This window comes from Phocoena sinus, chromosome 13 (assembly GCF_008692025.1).
Source record: "Phocoena sinus isolate mPhoSin1 chromosome 13, mPhoSin1.pri, whole genome shotgun sequence".
NCBI lineage: Eukaryota > Metazoa > Chordata > Mammalia > Artiodactyla > Phocoenidae > Phocoena > Phocoena sinus.
In genome coordinates this window covers 83,018,087-83,036,923 of record NC_045775.1, presented here as the reverse complement: position 1 = coordinate 83,036,923, position 18,837 = coordinate 83,018,087, and the positions used below count along the sequence as shown (strand labels likewise).

Here is an 18,837-nt window from a genome sequence, read left to right as displayed (position 1 = left end):
TTTAATTTTAACATTAAAAAATTCTACTTGGGGCTTCCCTGGTGGCGCAGTGGTTGAGAGTCTGCCTGCCGATGCAGGGGACACAGGTTCGTGCCCTGGTCCGGGAAGATCCCACGTGCCGCGGAGCGGCTGGGCCCGTGAGCCATGGCCGCTGAGCCTGCGCGTCCAGAGCCTGTGCTCCACAACGGGAGAGGCCACAATGGTGAGAGGCCCGCGTACCACAAAAAAAAAAGAAAAAGAAAAAAAAAAATTCTACTTGGAAACTTTCTTCCCCCTTTAAAATATTTGGTCCAAATAATTTCCCTTGCTTTGCTATCACTCTCAATGTGTTCAGTTTGCATCATAAAAGTCTGTATTTTTTAAACTGTTAAATATTTTAATTTACATAATCAGATATAAAGATGCAAAACTTGATTAATTATTAAAAAGTTGCCTGAGGTGTTAAAGTACTTTGTTCAAAAATTAATGAATAATGGGATCCTGGAACAGAAAAAGGCCATTATGTAAAAATGGAAGAAATCTGAATAAAATATGGACTTTAGTCAATAATGTATCAATATTGGTTCATGAATTGTGACAAATTTACCATACTAATATAAGATGTTAATAATAGAGGAAGCTAAGTGTAGGGTATATGGGCACTGTCTATACTATTTTAATAACTCTTCTATAAGTCTAAAACTATTTTAAAAGAAAGTTTATTTTTTAAAAGTTAATAGCAATAAAAACAAGAGATGTGAATTTATAGGATCTACTTTGTGTGCTCTATTTATAGCTAAAGCAAATAGGCTAAAGGTAAATATAACTTATATTTATGAAAATTAGATTTAAAACTCTCATATTTACCACCCAGAGTTACCCACTGTTAATGTATTTTTTACTGATTTTCAATGTACTTAAAAAATTTTTATACTATCTTTTACATGAACTTTTTAATGTAGCTGGGATAAAACCACATAGCACTTTATATCATGCTTTGTTCTACATGAGAAGACAATAGAGTGGAGTGTTTAAGACCCACATGAGTTCAAGTCCCCTGCCTGGCTGTGTGATCCTATCATTTAACTTCTCTCAGTTTATCAACTGTAAAAATGGAGAGTAGATGAGAATATGCCTGGCAAGAATGTAGAGTGTTTCACATAATCACTAGATAAATATTTTTTAACAGTTATTAGCTTACTGTAACATCATAGTTGTTTGTTACACCTTCATAAACATCTTTTATAATCAGAAGAAGAAAATTAGTATCATAACAATATACAAATGTTCAAGAATAGTTTTTTCCTTTGTTTGGGTCAGAGGGCCCAAGAGTAGAAGATGGATCCCTCTGTGGACTGCAGGTTGTTTAAAAACTCATATCATATTGCCAACAAACACATGAAAGGATGCTCAACATCACTAATCATTAGAGAAATGCAAATCAGAACTACAATGAGGTATCACCTCACACTGGTCAGAATGGCCATCATCAAAAAATCTACAAACAATAAATGCTGGAGAGGGTGTGGAGAAAAGGAAACCCTCTTGCACTGTTGGTGGGAATGCAAATTGATACAGCCAACTATGGAGAACAGCATGGACGTTCCTTAAAAAACTGAAAATAGAACTCCCATATGACCCAGTAATCCCACTACTGAGCGTATACCCTGAAAAAACCAGAATTCAAAAAGAGTCACGTACCACAATGTTCACTGCAGCTCTATTTACAATAGCCAGGAGATGGAAGCAACCTAAGTGTCCATTGACAGATGAATGGATAAAGAAGATGTGGCACATATATACAATGGAATATTACTCAGCCATAAAAAGAAACAAAATTGAGTTATTTGTAGTGAGGTGGATGGACCTAGAGTCTGTCATACAGAATGAAGTAAGAAAGAGAAAAACAAATACCGTATGCTAACACATATATGGAATCTAAAAAAAAATGGTTCTGATGAACCTAGGGGCAGGACAGGAATCAAGACGCAGACGTAGAGAATGGACTTGAGGACACAGGGAGGGGGAAGGGTAAGCTGGGGCGAAGTGAGAGAGTAGCATTGACATATATACACTACCAAATGTAAAATAGATAGCTAGTGGGAAGCAGCCGCATAGCACAGGGAGATCAGCTCGGAGCTTTGTGACCACCGAGAAGTGTGGGATAGGGAGGGTGGGAGGGAGACGCAAAAGGGAGGGGATATGGGGATATATGTATATGTATAGCTGATTCACTTCATTATACAGCAGAAACTAACACAATGTAAAGCAATTGTACTCCAATAAAGATGTTAAAAAAAAGAAAAAAACCCATATCATAAAAGATTTGGAAAGCAGAAACCTTAAAAAAATTTCTTCCTCAATACCACGATTTTAAACAAATTGAGTTGTTTTATCCTGATTTTTTTCAAATATACATTAACATTTTTCTCTGTTATTAAAAATTATTCCAAACATTTCTCATGAATTCATAGTATTCTGTGTGGTTTTACCACTATGTAGATACTATTATGTACTGCATCATTCACCTAATGTGAATAAATATTGTCACATAGCAAATAATGCCTTAATAAACATTCTTTTTCATTAAATTTTATAGATTTAGTTTCAAATTGAATCAAACGCTTATGAGGTTTCTTTTTTAAATTAAAAAACCTTCTAAGTGGACGTGGGTATCGTGAATACCCAAGTATCCATCTCCCACCTTTAACAAAAAGTAACATTTTTGTCTTTCTTGTTTTTATGAGCTTTTAAAAATGTCTCATGTCATCACCAGGTAGCAGATCACAGATTTGCTTTTCTCAAATTTACATTTACTCTAATAATACATGGAAACGCCCATTCCTTACCATATCTTTGATTACTAGTAAATTTTAACTTTTTTCAAGTATTATCCACTTACGCTTCCTTTTTGTGAATTGTGTTTGGGTTCTTTGCCCATTTACTGTTTGGACTCTTGTGTTTTCTCACTGTCTTTATATGAGCTTTATATATTAGGTATATTAATTTTTATTTATATTTACTGTAAATATTTAAAAATTTATGGTAGTTTTGACATAGAGCAATTTTTAATTTTCTGTAGTCAGATCTAACTGTCTTTTTCTTATAGGCACTGTCTAAAAAACTGAATGATACTCATAATGAGCTTAGTGACATTAAACAGAAGGTTCAAGACACTAATTTGGAGGTTAATAAGCTGAAGAATATATTAAAGTCCGAAGTACGTATATATATATTTCCACCTTGGCTCAAGACACTTGAATTTTCACTAAAGCTGTTGGTTGATTGCACTCATAGGGACAGCTGAATCAAGTGCATTTCTTTAAGGCATAACCTATTTTGATGTTGACAATTACGTGTTAACTATATATTTAGAATGTCACCAATGTCCAGAAGGGTAACTCAAGGATACACCCCTTTTATTTGCCACTTAGCCATCTTAGATAAGCAGAATCCTTCTAACTGGATGAAGAACAAGGGGCCAGAATCAAGTTGGGCTCACTTATATGTGGAAATGGTAGTTTACAGTTACAAACCTTTGACAGAAGAGGCTCTACCTGACTGTGTAGCAGGTCAGAATTGATCTCTCTGTTGTGGAGCCACCTGTTTCCCAGGACCAGAGGGCAGATGGCTCTCTTCTCCATTTCTCTGTTAGTAACCAGTCGACTAGACACACGTCGACTGGTATGTCTGATATCAGATGATTCCCAATAAATTTGGACACATGTGTGACAACCCTGGAATAAAGAGACAGCTAGACCAAGGATGTTAGGTATGTCCATTTGATAAACTATTATATAAAATAGTGTTGGATTGACTCCCGTAATAGGTGTGGTGTTACCTACTTACGTAACAATCAAACCATTAATAAGAATTCCTCCCCCAAACAGTTTTCCTCATTGTATTTAACATTTCATTTAATTTCAGTCCATAAACATATCTTGAGCATTTATTTATGGTGTACATAAGACCACAGGACTTTGAGAGGTGAGAGAGTCTAAGGACTCCTGAATTGCAACCCTTGGTTTCAGGCAGTAAGGCAGCAGCCTCGTGTTGCCAAATCAGGTGATTTCCTACCCTTCTTGAGTTGAAGGTGCTAGCGATGTAATGTCATAAATGGACAGAAGCTTTGGAGTCAGGTAGGTCTGACTCTTCCTCTCACTAATGCCATGGACTTCTGTAGGCCACTCAACCTCCCTCAGTCTCAGTGTGCCATCAGTAATCGGGAAGAGCACCCAAGTGAGTAAGATACGCCTAGCACAGTGAGCCATCTAAGTCTATTCTGGAATAGGGCAGAATATAAATAAAAGACTATCTGAACAACGTTTAGCGTAGTAAGCTTTCAGTCAGTGTTAGACACTTTTTCTCCCTAGCCCATCGCATTACCTGAAATTCCACCATTAGGGATTGGGGCTTTTAGATTCTGGAATTGTATTTTCAGACATCACACATCAAACTCCTCTCAGCTTTTAGCATCCTCATGTGAGTTCTTTTTTGAGACTCCGTTTCACAACATAGCTGGATGGATCCAGGCACCCCCCGAGAGAAAGGATCACGGGTCCATTTTGGTAGGGAGGTCCATTAAGGATTGTCGAGTCCTTTATTCATCACCCATCCATTCAGTGTGCAGTATGCTGGGCACTGAGGTGACAGAGTTGAAAAACTGCGAGGAAACAGAATGGCACCCCCGGCAGTGGGGACAACAAGTAGAGGGGGGAAAAGTAGCTCCTGTAGCTAGAGTGGAATGTGAAGGTGGGTGGTAATAAAGAGGTAAGAAGGATATGTCTGAACTGTATTTTTAGGAAGCTTTCATTACAACATACACAGAAGTTATTTGAAGAATTGCCTTTTAGAAAGATTGTTCAGGAAATGTTGGAAAAAGAATAAATCAGAAGGGTAACAAAAGAGGGGGAAGAGCAGTTAGGAGAGGCTGTATCCATAATTCAGACAGGAAGTGCAAAGGATTCCAGCTGAGGCAGCAGCTTTGCCTTTGCCCTGGTGGAGGGATGTAAAGAGCCCAGTGGTCAACCAGAGGGAACTGGTGGGGAAGCACCAGAAAGAGGGAAAGAGATCTGCAAAGAGAGAACTGGAGAATACCAAAGATCAGTTGCACTTTCTTTATAATGTTGCCCATCTTGCACCCCACACTGCTCTGGCTGCTTTGGGCAGGTACAGAAAAGGGTAAACTGTGGTTGCCGGCTGCTGGGAGGGAGGGCACTAAGTGGTTAGAGGGCAGAGAGATGTTTTAATGCAGTCTTTTTCACTGCTTAAACTTGGAACCATATATTAACTAGTCACAAAGCCAAATTTAATATAAAAATGATTCCTACCTTAGAAAACTGAATTCAACATAAAAATGGTTCCTATCTTTGAGGAATCTGAGGGGTTACTGGGGAGATGGTACATCCACAGCTAACTACATAAAGCTATAAGGCACTTTTAAGAGAATGACACACACAATAAGTGCTACAGAAAGTTAAAGAGGGTAAAAATTAATGTGGGTAAAATTCAGTTTATGTATATTATATCATGTAACTCCCAAGTACATACTCTGTACACAACTGTTATTTTTAGTACAATAATAGAAAACACACATCAGATTCCTACTGGCACATTTGGAATATCTGAATCTTAAAAGCCAATACAGTAGTTTAGTATGTTAACTTGTTAATCAACAGACTTGGCAAAGATCCTTCATATTGGTCAAGGTACAGCCAGACCACAAGGTGGCAATATTAGCTGAATTTCAACCAGTCTCATGATTAATCATATTTATGAGAAAAATCTGATTTGAAAGCTTTATACAATGCGATGTTGTTTATTGTAATTTGCCTTATACAATTAGATGTTGCTTATTCCAGTGTTTCTGAACTGTTTATTAACAGGTAGGAGGTGAAGAGATCTAGTGCCTTTTTAATGAATTACGAAAATTATGAATGATTTTTTTAGAACGAGTTGGCCATACCATACTACTAAAATAATATTTTTTAAAGTAGCTTCATAATTATTACTCCGTATAATATATTATTTGAGGAGCTGATTGTTTTCCTTTAGAAATGGGATCCTACTTTAGTCAGTCCATCATGATAGAACTTGATCATGATAGGTTCTAACAGTGGTTCTATACTGTATGCCCAGTATATACATGAATGTATATTTATGAGTAGTGTTTATTGGCATAGGTTCCATATTTTACTTCTGAGCAACTTCAGGCAAGTTATTAGAACAGTGAGCAAAAGTGAATTATAGAACAGTCCATGATCGAGGAAATTAAGGCTGGGGTTATGAATGAAAGGCAGGAACCAGATAGGAAACATGCCAAACCAAGAGAATTATCAGAAGCTGACGCTTAAGATATGCAAGCAGGCAGAAGCTCTGTAGCCGTAGTACAACCCAGAAGAGCACTCAGGAACAAGGGAATTACACAGATACAAAAGGTCAGGTCGAGGCAGAAGCTCGGAAACCAGACCAGCAAGTAGTCAGTAAGCAGCTATGTGGAGGCAATGAGGATTTTGTTTGAACAAAAGCAAATAGAAGAACATGTTCATTGAGGTCTTGAAGATAAGAGTGAAAACTTTACTAGATGAGTGAGTGTGACTCAGCAGCCAGGGCAGATCCTGCTCCCATTCCCTTCTGTTAATTACAGGATGACCAATTTTCTAAACTGAGAGTAGAGATAGGAGTCCTTGAGATTGTGGTACAGTCGGTCATCGTGGCAAGTAGATTCCCAGTGGCCTGGCAAATAATGTTTAATTTGCATCACATGTTTAACATTTTACTCTCCTAAAGTAATACCTAAGATTTGCTTTTTAGGAATCTGAGAACCAGCAAATGATGGACCAACTCCGAAAAGCCAGTGAAGATGCTGAAAACTGGGAAAATAAGTCCCGTCAAGCAGAGGCAGATAACAGTACCCTCAAATTAGAACTTATCACTGCTGAGGCAGAGGGTAACAGATTAAAAGAAAAGGTAGATGCCCTCAACAGAGAGGTCGAGCAGGTAAGTTTGGTAAAATATGCCTGTAGTACATCCTGTATCATATTTAAAAGAGTTTTGTTTGGCTTTCCGTAAATTAAGTGTATAAACAAACACTTAAGTTATTTAAATATACTGTGAATTGCAGTCTGTTAACTGTTCTCCGCTCTGGTTCTCTAATCTCTTACCTACTCTACAACTAGAATAATCTTTAGCATTTTTAAAAATTAGAAACTATTTCAAGCATACAAAAACAGTGCCCTCCCCAAAAGTAATATAAAAGACCCACATATGCCCATCTCCAAAGTTGAAGGGTGCTAACATTTTGCCATATTTATAAAGAATATATTTATTATTTAAATAAAGTCTCTCTTTATTTAAAAAAACGAAACATTGCAGATACAACTCCTCATCCTTTCTTCTCCTCCCTCCCTAATGGTTGGTATGTAGAACTTTCATGTCAGTTGTATAACTCTTTGTCATATGTTTGTACTTTTTCTACATATCTGTCACCCACAAATGATGTATAATGTTTTGTGTGCTTTAAGTTTTTTTAAGTGATAATATACTGTAGGTATCTATTTGCAATTTGCCTTTTTTGCTCAATATTATAATTTTGAAATGTATCTATTTTAATACATAGAGTGTACATCTAAACAGTTGCTTCTATAGTCATTGAATAAAATATTTTATTTTTAAAATTCATTCCCATACTAAAGGACATTTAACTGTCTTCACTTTTTCTATAATAAAATGCTGCAACAAGCAGCATTTGGTAAAAGTTACTGAGGTAAATAGGCCTTTACTGTGAAGTTTTGTGTTTATCTATGAGTTAGGCTATGATTACTGTTTACTGTAGCCGTGCATGTCAGAGAGGCTAAAATTCCTTCTGGTGTCCTTCTTTGTCTCCTCTATTGTCTTTGGGTTCACTTAAGAGACTCCTTAAATAGAGTCTGAACCTTGTAGTTCTTTCAACTGTGACCTCCTATTATTATACAGGAGCCCTGTTGATGTGGTAGTGACGTGTAGGTGGAGGAGATGTGTTCTCTTATCCTACGATTAGGTCTTAGTCTTTTAGTGGGCATGTGCCCCTGGGATGTGACCTTCACCAGTGTTTCTCAGTTTTTTTCTCCCTTAGATGAGGTAGAAAGGCTTGAGAGGCTCTGCGTTAGGTACTACCATCCCTCCACATTGGTTAGGCTCTGGTACAACCATGTTGGTTACGCTGTCACAAAATCATCTCCTTTGAGGGCAAACCTTTGTCAAGAAGGACAGAATTCTGTGGGATTATTCAAAATGGTTACTTTTCCCCTCCCCCTGCTAGAAGCATGAGGGGATTTTTCTCGGATATTAATCCTGAAAACCCAGTGGGCTGCAGGAGGTAAAACTAATAAAAATGTGGGGTTCTCCTCAGGCTGGGAGCCCGGGAGGATGTATCTCTCAAGCTAGTTCATGCTCAGTCTCTAGCAGGTGGTCAATTACCCTTTAAGTGTCGCTACCGGTTGCTAGCTCCAACGGCAGTTTCTCCTCCTGGTAAGCTGCAATTCTCTGTATTTACCTTCCTCTATATTTTGGGCGCAGTGATTCATTTTATGTCTTCAATTCTCTGACAGATCAAAGAGGAGTTGTTTATTGTCGTATTTTCTGCTTTTTTCGTATTGTGAGCATGGGAGTGATGATCTCTAAGCTGTTTACATGTTGGAACAGAAACTGGAAGGCTGCTTGTTTATATGATTAGAGACTGGCTGGATTATTTGGTGAAATCTCTTTCTCCCCTTTCCCGTTGAAGGGTGAAGCCTCTGATGTTTCTCCTCAGAGGTGCGGCCTTGAATGCATCCACAGTTACCCTGCAATGACAGTGGTTTTGGCAGGGCCTTTTTTGATTCTCTTCCTTTACTACACTGAGCTGTTAAGCCCAGTTAATCTCTGGCTGTTTGCTTTATTGTTTTCAACAGTGCCCTCAAGCACAAATTGCTTCATAGACTGATTCAATTAAATTTGGGTTGTTTTACAGGGATAGCTGTTGAGGTCAATGTTTGAGTTTTTTCTGAACCCAAGAACATTCTTCTTAGCAGTCTCTTCCCCTAATTTTCACTGGTAAACTAGCTGCCCTGTGGTGGAGCTTGTATCTCTTAAGGAGTTTACCATTCTTTTTTAAATTTCTTTTCAACATAGCCTCGAAGTATTTTCGCTGTACCTTCCATTGTTCTTGAGAGTGCCTTAGACTTGAATTTTCCTATAGTCAGTTGTAAATGAAGTAAAGTTCCTTTGGAAGAATTTAGGAGCTTCCTGCTTTAAGGCCTCTCTCTCTCCCTGGGCAAAATCTCTGAGCCCTGGCTCTAAAGCTGGTATGGGGACAGTGGTGCAGTTCTCTTTGAGTGACGTGCCCACTTTAGGATCTGGGCACTTGGAGGGAATGGTGGGTATATGGCTGTAGCCTCTGGCCTTCTCAGCGTCCCTCTCCAGGTATGGAACCTCTTCCTTATGAATAACCTGTGTCAAGGAGAATCAGAGCCAGTGTTCTCAGTATGCCACAAACAAGATAGAACCTCCATCCCATGTGGAGAGGCTGGTCAGAAGAAGGGAGCCCCCATCTCCCAGACAGTGTTGCCAGAAACTTGGCCTCTGAACTAAGTAGCTTTTGGAGTGGCATGAGAAATGCTGATAGCCTCCCTCTCCTGGGAATACACTATAGTTCTTGACTGAATACTGAGGGGAGAGGGAGCATTGTTTTTAGCTGCACCCACCTGGAGTGAAATTTCCATCGTGCTGAGCTGGGTGTGGGGAGAGAGGGTCATACTTCAGATGTCACGGACTTTTCCTGTTTTCTCCCAGTTTTAGTTGGTTTTCTTAAAAGTATTTCTTCATTTACTGTATGTTCTTAAGACCATTTCCAGAGACTATTTAAAGACCATTTAAGGTTGCTTTTTTATAGTTTTCACTGGTTCTGTGGAGCTGCTCACACTGCCGTGCCAGAAATGGAACCTTATTCTACACAGTTGATATGTTTTCATTTTATTTTATGTCAAAATAATTTACTGATTACCCTTAAATTATTTTGTGGTATTGTTTAATTTTCAGTATTTGGAGATTTAAAGAAAAATACCTTTCTAGTTATTGATTTTTCAGTCTTTTACATTTATTGAGACTGTATGGCTAGCATATGGTCATCTTTCTGGGTTTTCCATGTACACATGAATATAACGTATATTATTTTGTTGTTGGGTAAAATGTTCTATAAATGTCTATTGGGTCAAGTTCATCAATAGTGTTTTTCAATTCCTATCATTACTGAGTTTCTGTTTACTTGTTCTACCAATTATTGAGAGAAGAGTGTTGAAATCTCCAAACATATTTGTGTATTTTTTCTTTCAGTTCTGTCATGTTACTTCATGTATTTGAATCTGTGTTATATTACTTCTTAATGAATTCATCTCTTTATCCATTGTAATGCTTCTCATTCTGTAGTATACTTTGTAAGGTATTAATATAGCCACTTCAGACTTCTTTTAATTATTGTTTGTATGGTATATCTTTTTCCATGCTTTTGTTTTTAATCTTTCTATGTCTTTATGTTTAAAATAGTATTCCTTTAGACAGCGTATGGTTGGATCTTGCTTTTTTATCCTGTTTTACATCTGTCTTTTAGTTGTCTTTGGGCCATTTATATTTAATGGAATTATTAATATAGTTGTGTGTAAATCTACCATGTTATTGTTTTCTGTTTGTCCCACTTATTTTTTGTTTCCTTTTCACTCTTTTTCTGCCTTCTTTTGAGTATTTTTTTTTAGTATTCCATTCTATCTCGATTATGGCCTTATGAGCTGTACATCATTATTTTTTTCTGCTGATTATTCTGGAGTATAGACCATGTATCTTTTAATTGTCACAGTCTACCTTCAAATAATAGATTACTTCTTAGTACCCCTTTACTTCCCCCTCCCATTCTTTATCCTACTGTTCCTCCATTTTTATTCTACATATATTGTAAACCCCACAGTACATTATTATTTTAACTTTAAATAGTTATCTTTAAAGAAATTAAAATATGAAAGACTTTTTTATTCACCCACATATTTACTATTTCTCATGCTCTTCATTCCTTTGGGGAGATCCAAGTTTTCATCTACTATAATTTCCTTTTTGCTAGAAGAAGTTCCTTTAAACATTTCTTCTAAATAAAGTAACAAATAGAAAAAAAGTTAACAAAAAGTAAGTAAAATAAAATAAAGTGGTAAGAGCTAAGTTCTTTTCAACTGAGGGGGAAAAAAAACCGTTTCTTGTAGTACATTGGCATTGAATTTTCTCACGTATTGTTTGTTTTAAAGAGTACTTATTTCACCCTCATTTCTGAAGAACATCCTTTTTTTATATGTCTTTTATGTGTTTATTTTCTTTACACACTTCCTACCCCACTGCTGATTGGTTTGGAAGTTATATGTTCTCAATCTCTTCTTTTGGTAGTTAAAATTATAATATGCATACTTAACAAAGTCTGTTGTTAGTATCTCCAACCTTCCTCCTAAACAATAATATATGATCCTGAGAAAATTTGAATACTGAGCATAAAACTACTGCTTACTAGATCTTGTGCCCTCTCTCTTATTTTCTGTTTCACACACACACACATACACCAATCTTTTATGATACTGTTGTGTACTATTTTAGTTCCACCTTGTTTTTATATTCTTAAAAATAAATCATTACTATTGTTCTTATTCTTTGTCAATCCTTATTTGTATCTACCCATATGTTTACAGAATTCTTTATTCATCGTTGCTTCTTTTGTTTGTCATGAATATATTAAAAATCATCTCCTTTAATCACTGTAAATAACTCTTGCTCAAAGAACCTTATAAATAATTGGTATGCTTGTTTCAATATCAGTGTTGTTTGTTTTTGTCATTGTTATATGACAATATTGCTATCCTTGATCCTAAAACCTTGTGATCAAATCCAGGAGGGTTGACTTTAGGTGATATTAAGGGCAATAGTGATCAGGGCCAAGAGTTTGGTATAAAACATGCTCAACCCAATTCTAAAAATCCAGTTCTCTGCAGAACTTTGGTAAAATATACTTAGCAGAATATATGTTACTGAAATTTGGGATTTCCTAAGGATACATTTTTCACTTTTTCTAAAAGGAAAACATTTTTGAAGACATTTAATATGTGTTCACATGTCAGAGTAAATTCATTTATATATTAAAACTTGTTCAAGTGTAAGGAAAAGAGATCTACTCCAGCTAGTTCAAGAAAACAGGAGTTATTGTAAAAACACAAGTGGAACATGTGGGAGAAAGGATTTCCTGGGAACTCTTAAGTCCTAAATCTGCCAGGAATGGAGACTAGAGGATCGTTTTGTGATAGAGAGTAGCTCTCAAGACCTCCACAACACAGACAGAAAACGTTCATCTTTCCTGTTGTGCTTCACTATGAATTTCAGGGAGGTGCATCTGCTTCTACAAAAGGACTCTGAGTTATCATAGGCATGGAACAAACATTATGTTAAAGTTTAGAATTGCGTATGGCAGGGTAAAGTCAGACTCCAAAATTGGGTGAAGCCAGACCAAAGTTTTCAGTTTCTTACAGAAGACATTTTTTTTCCTTATCCAGAGACTAGGTCAAGATAAACTTTTGGTTGTCTCTCTGTGAGGTTGAGTGGATTTTTTTTTCCTGGAGTCTCCTTTCAAGGGTCCCAGATTATATGGAGATCTCAATTCCAACTCTCCATTAGTCCTAAATTCTTGTCTCCTAGTCTTACTTGAGTGTGTTAAGCCATTTGCCATTACTGGGTCTTCCAACCCCCAACTCTTAGCTTCAGACCTGCTCATTTGCTCCTTGCTCTGGTTTTGTTTTCTCTGTTTGCGGCATGTGAGAATTTCTCTTTCTTACCTGCAAGTTCGACTATGAACTGCAAAAATAATTTTTTATTCTATTTTATCCAGATTTTCCTCTTAGCTTAATCAGCTATTTTACTAGAACCTGAAACGTCCAAAGCATTCTTCTCAAAACACAAAACCGATCACATAACCTACTCTGTAAGATCTGTCAATTGTAATAAAGGTAATAAAGACCTAAATTTTACATGGCTTACTAGGCTCTATTTTGTAAATTATATACCTTTTCAACTGCACCTCCTCTCACTCTTCCCTGTAGTCTCTGAGCTCTAGCCATACTAGCCTTCTCTCTGCTCTTGCTTTGCACTTAGCATCCTCTGATTTGAAAAGCCACCCTCCCCCAACACACTGTATATCTACTCACTCTTCAGATCTCAGTTCAAGTGTCATTTACTTAGAGAAGACTTTCCTGATTTCCCCGATCCCATCAGGCTAGGTCACTTTCCTGTGTTCTATAGTTTTCTAGAAATATTTGCTTAATATATATTTACATATTCATGTGTATGATTATTTTATGAATGCATGATTCCCCCATAGTCTGGAAACTTCATGAGAGCAGAGACCATTTTGCTTATCATTGGATATGCATCAAGGCACATTGACTGGAACATAGAATATACTCAATAAGTATGGAATGGATGGGCAGGTGGGTGGATGGATGGATAGAAAGTTGTTTGAAGAATGAGTGAGAAATTGAGTGAGTGAGGAAGGAAGGGAGGCAGAAAAGTAGGAGTGAATTGTGGCCAAATAACTTATTCCAGGAGCAATTTTTTGTGCATTGTACTTGTAAAAATGCTTGTAAAAGCAGAAACATTTCTTTATTTGTCTCTCAGTTCTGTTAGTCTCACATAATAGCAAATACTCTGTAGGTGGCAGTGCACTTACATAAGACATTTTTCTGAAAAAAAAAGGGGCGGTGTGTGGAATTATCTTGAACATTTGAAAGCATTTATATAACTTGACTCTTATATTACAGTTTTAAAGACATGCTCTTATTTTCCATAATGTGGACGTGTTCTTGATTTATACTTGCCCGGAGTCTTTTTCCCTCAGAGGTATTAGTAAGTGCTAGAGAGTTATCAGCTCTCATTTTATGATATTATGATCCATATCAGCATGCCATTCAAGAATTAGAAAATGGGTATTGTGAATGAAACAGTAGATAATGTTTTGTCTTTAACAATAATAATATTTATACTGTAGAATAATTGGAACTATGGCAAATATAGACAGAACTACAGGCCAAACGTGTATATCTCAACTCACTTTGGGGATGAGACTTTTAAATTGTTTTCTAAATACATTGAAAAGAATGACCAGGGACGTCTCTGGTGGCATAGTGGTTAAGAATCTGCCTGCCAATACAGGGGACACGGGTTCAATCCCTGGTCCTGGAAGATCCCACATGCCGCGGAGCAACTAAGCCCGTGTGCCACAACTACTGAGCCGATGTGCTGCAACTACTGAAGCCCGTGTGCCTAGAGCCCGTGCTCTGCAACAAGAGAAGCCACTGCAGTGAGAAGCCCGCGCACTGCAATGAAGAGTAGCCCCCTCTCGCCGCAACTAGAGAAAGCCTGTGTGCAGCAACAAAGACCCAACGCAGCCAAAAATAAATAAATTAATTAATTTATTTTAAAAAAAAAAAGAACGACCAGTTGACCACTTTACTCCTGGATTTTATATATAGAAATTTGAAGCCCAAATTTATCTTTCCCAGAATGTTTTGTGCATACTATTGCCACCTATATCATCTAAAGTTCCTTATAATCTAAAAGTATTATCGTTAAAATATTTGACCCACTTTGTTTTCCATGCTGTAGGTTTTTTTCAAGTTAAAAAAATACATATATATAATAATTTTGTCCTTGCAGCACTTAAATGCAGAACGGTCTTACAAGTCCCAGATTGCTACTTTACATAAGTCTGTTGTAAAGATGGAAGAGGAGCTTCAGAAGGTTCAGTTTGAAAAAGTGTCTGCCCTTGCAGACTTGTCTTCCACAAGGGAACTTTGCATTAAACTTGACTCAGGCAAAGAACTTCTTAATCGACAGCTGGTTGCTAAAGATCAAGAAATAGAAATGGTATGTATTATGTTTTTAAATGGTTCTTTTAATATTACTATAAAATTACCACCATTTTCAAAAAATGAACTATTTTTTAATAAAATATTACATCAAGCCATGCCTTTCAACTTTAGATTTTATTTTTAAAGTCCAAGAAATTAATTTATGCTGTGTTCCAAACAACTCAAGACCATAACAGAAGCTCTTCCTTTGAGTGTGTAATTTGCATTTACTTTTAGCCAAAAGAAGTATAAAACACATTGACATATCAATCAGCAAAGAACCATGAGGCTGAGGTTTATCTAGCAAAATAATAACTTTAATGATATCCTTTTAAGCAAAATTTACTATTTGGCTGAGTTCTTTTAAACTGTAATTCACTTGACTGTGTCTACCATGTGCCTGACATTGTGCTTGCCACTGTGAATATAATGTTCAAAAGATACAGTCCCCTGCCCTCAAGGGCCTCCTGGTATTGACATACAAATTATTTGGGGTGAATATTTTACTAGTAAGGAATGCTCAAGTTTTCAGAGAGGGAATTCCTTTTTGGCCTATGGGTGTCAGAGAGGAGTTCACAAGGGCACACTACTGAACTCAGAAGTGATGAGGCATCCCATTCAGAGGGGACAACCACTTAGGCAATGGTCTGAAGTTATAAGTAAGCTCTTGAGTGAGTAGTAAGTCATTTGCAATGGCCAGGTGGCTGAGATGCATCTGGAAAAATAGATGGAGCCTGAATCCTGAAGGGATATGTATTCAAGTTGCATAGTATAATTGAAATATCAACACATTTTGGTTATATGTTGATACACATACACAAATACACCATAACCAAAAGGATTAGTAATCTTTAAAATTATTACCCTTAGCAGAACTAAATATAAAATCAATAATGATTTATATTTATTTTTTAATCTTTTAAGGATGTTTACTACAGGTTTTGTTGCTTACTTACTAGTCTTTAAATATTTTTTCTCTTATTAAAATTATTAAAAGGTTAAAATACATATAACCTTTACCATCTTAACCATTTTAAAGTTCAGAGGTTTTCACATTGTTTTGCATCCATCACCACTGTCCATGACCATAACTTCTTTCATCTTATAAATCTGAAACTCTATACCTATTAAACAATAACTCCCCATTCTCTCTTCCCTGCAGCCCCTGGCAACCACCATTATATTTTCTGTCTTGATGATTTTGACTACTCTAAGTAACTCACATAAGTGGAATCATAATGTATTTGTCTTTGGGAGGCTGACTTATTTCACTTAGCATAATGTCCTTAAGGTTCATCTGTGTTGTAGCATATTGCAGAATTTCTTTCTTTTTTAATAGATCTTTATTGCAGTATAATTGCTTCACAACACTGTGTGAGTTTCTGTTGCACAGCAAAGCGAATCAGCCATATGCAGACACGTGTCCCCATATACCCTCCCTCTTGAGCCTCCTTCCCATCCTCCCTATCCCAACCCTCTAGGTCATCGCAAATCACCAAGCCGATCTCCCTGTGCTATGCTGCTGCTTCCCACCAGCCAACTATTGTACATTCAGTAGTGTATATATGTCGATGCTACTCTCACTTTGCCCCAGCTTCGCCCTCCCACCCCATGTCCTCAAGTCCATTCTCTATGTCTGCCTCTTTTCTCCTTCCCTGAAACTAGGTTCATCAGTACCATTTTATTTTATTTTTTTAGATTCCATATATATGCGTTAGCGTATGGTATTTGTTTTTCTCTTTCTGACTTACTTCACTCTGTATGACAGACTCTAGGTCCGTCCATCTCACTACAAATAACTCATTTTCATTTCTTTTTATGGCTGAGTAATATTCCATTATATATATGTGTCACATCTTCTTTATCCATTCATCTGTTGATGGACCCTTAGGCTGGTTCCATGTCCTGGCTATTGTAAATAGAGCTGCAGTGAACATTGTGGTACATGACTCTTTTTGAATTCTGGTTTTCTCAGGGTATATGCCCGGTAGTGGGATTGCTGGGTCATATGGTAGTTCTACTTTTAGTTTTTTAAGGAACCTCCATATTGTTCTCCATAGTGGTTGTATCAGTTTACATTCCCACCAAGAGTGCAGGAGGGTTCCCTTTTAACCACACCCTTTCCAGCATTTATTGTTTCTAGATTTCTTGATAATGGCCATCCTGACCCATGTGAGGAGATACCTCATAGTGGTTTTGATTTGCATTTCTCTAATAATTAGTGATGTTGAGCATCTTTTCATGTGCCTCTTGGTCATCTGTATGTTTTCCTTGGTGAAATGTCTATTTAGTTGTTCTGCCCATTTTTTAACTGGATTGTTTGTTTTTTTGTTATTGAGCTGCATGAGCTATTTGTATATTTTGGAGATTAATCCTTTGTCTGTTGTTTCATTTGCAAGTATTTTCTCCCATTCTGAGGGTTGTCTTTTTGTCTTATTTACGGTTTCCTTTGCTGTGCAAAAGCTTTTAAGTTTAATTAAGTCCCATTTGTTTATTTTTGTTTTTATTTCTGTTACTCTAGGAGGTGGGATAAAAAAGATCTTGCTGTGGTTTATGTCAAAGAATGTTTTTCCTATGTTTTCCTCTAAGAGTTTTATAGTGTCTGGTCTTACATTTAGGTCTTTAATCCATTTGGAGTTTATTTTTGTGTATGGTGTTAGGGAGTGTTCTAATTTCATCCTTTTACATGTAGCTGTCCAGTTTTCCCAGCACCACTTATTGAAGAGGCTGTCTTTTCTCCATTGTATGTTCTTGCCTCCTTTGTCGTAAATTAGGTGACCATATGTGCGTGGGTTTATCTCTGGGCATTCTATCCCGTACCATTGATCTATATTTCTGTTTTTGTGCCAGTACCATAGTGTCTTGATTACTGTAGCTTTGTGGTATAGTTTGAAGTTGGGGAGCCTGATTCCTCCAACTCCGTTTTTCTTTCTCAAGATTGCTTTGGCTATTCAAGGTCTTTTGTGTTTCCATATGAATTGTAAAATTTTTTGTTCTAATTCTGTGAAGAATGCCATTGGTAGTTTGATAGGGATTGCACTGAATCTGTAGATTGCTTTGGGTAGTATAGTCATTTTCACAATATTGATTCTTCCAATCCAAGAACATGGTATATTTCTCCATCTGTTTATGTTATCTTTGATTCCTTTCATTGGTGTTTTACAGTTTTCTGAGTACAAGTCTTTCACCTCCTTAGGGAGGTTTATTCCTAGGTATTTTATTCTTTTTGTTGCAATGGTAAATGAGAGTGTTTCCTTAATTTCTCTTTCTGATTTTTCGTTGTTGGTGTATAGGAATGCCAGAGATTTCTGTGCATTAATTTTGTATCCTGCAACCTTACCAAATACATTGATTACTTCTAGTAGTTTTCTGGTGGCATCTCTAGGATTTTCTATGTATAGTCTCATATCATCAGCAAACAGTGACAGTTTTACTTCTTCTTTTTCCAATTTGTATTCCTTTTATTTCTTTTTCTTCTCTGATTGCTGTAGCTAGGACTTCCAAAACTATGTTGAATAAGAGTAGTGAGAGTGGACATCCTTGTCTCATTCCTGATCTTAGAGGAAATGCTTTCAGTTTTTCACCGTTGAGTATGATGCTTGCTGTGGGTTTGTCATATCTGGCCTTTATTATGTTGAGCTAGGTTCCCTCTATGCCCATTTTCTGGAGAGTTTTTATCATAAATGGGTGTTGAATTTTGTCAAAAGCTTTTTCTGCATCTATTGAGATGATCATATGGTTTTATTCCTTAATTTGTTATTGTGGTATATCACATTGATTGATTTGCGTATATTGAAGAATCCTTGCATCCCTGGGATAAATCCCACTTGATCATGGTATATGATCCTTTTAATGTGCTGTTGGATTCTGTTTGCTAGTATTTTGTTCAAGATTTTTGCATCTATGTTCATCAGTGATA

The 18,837-nt window shown here is 36.8% G+C and overlaps 1 protein-coding gene across 10 annotated transcripts in view; it reads left to right on the top strand.

Moving 5' to 3' along the window:
- Positions 1 to 18,837, top strand: part of TSGA10 (testis specific 10) — a 101,659-nt gene that overhangs the window by 68,193 nt on the left and 14,629 nt on the right. For 9 of the 10 annotated variants that reach the window (XR_004352893.1, XM_032653138.1, XM_032653133.1 and 6 more), the window contains 3 exons: positions 3,089 to 3,199; positions 6,793 to 6,978; positions 14,725 to 14,934. Coding sequence is in view for 9 of the 10 variants with exons in the window: in XM_032653138.1 (XP_032509029.1) it covers positions 3,089 to 3,199; positions 6,793 to 6,978; positions 14,725 to 14,934 (507 nt within the window). In the remaining variant the exon portion in view is untranslated. The remainder of the gene's footprint in view (positions 1 to 3,088; positions 3,200 to 6,792; positions 6,979 to 14,724; positions 14,935 to 18,837) is intronic. The other variant, XM_032653136.1, reaches the window with a different exon arrangement.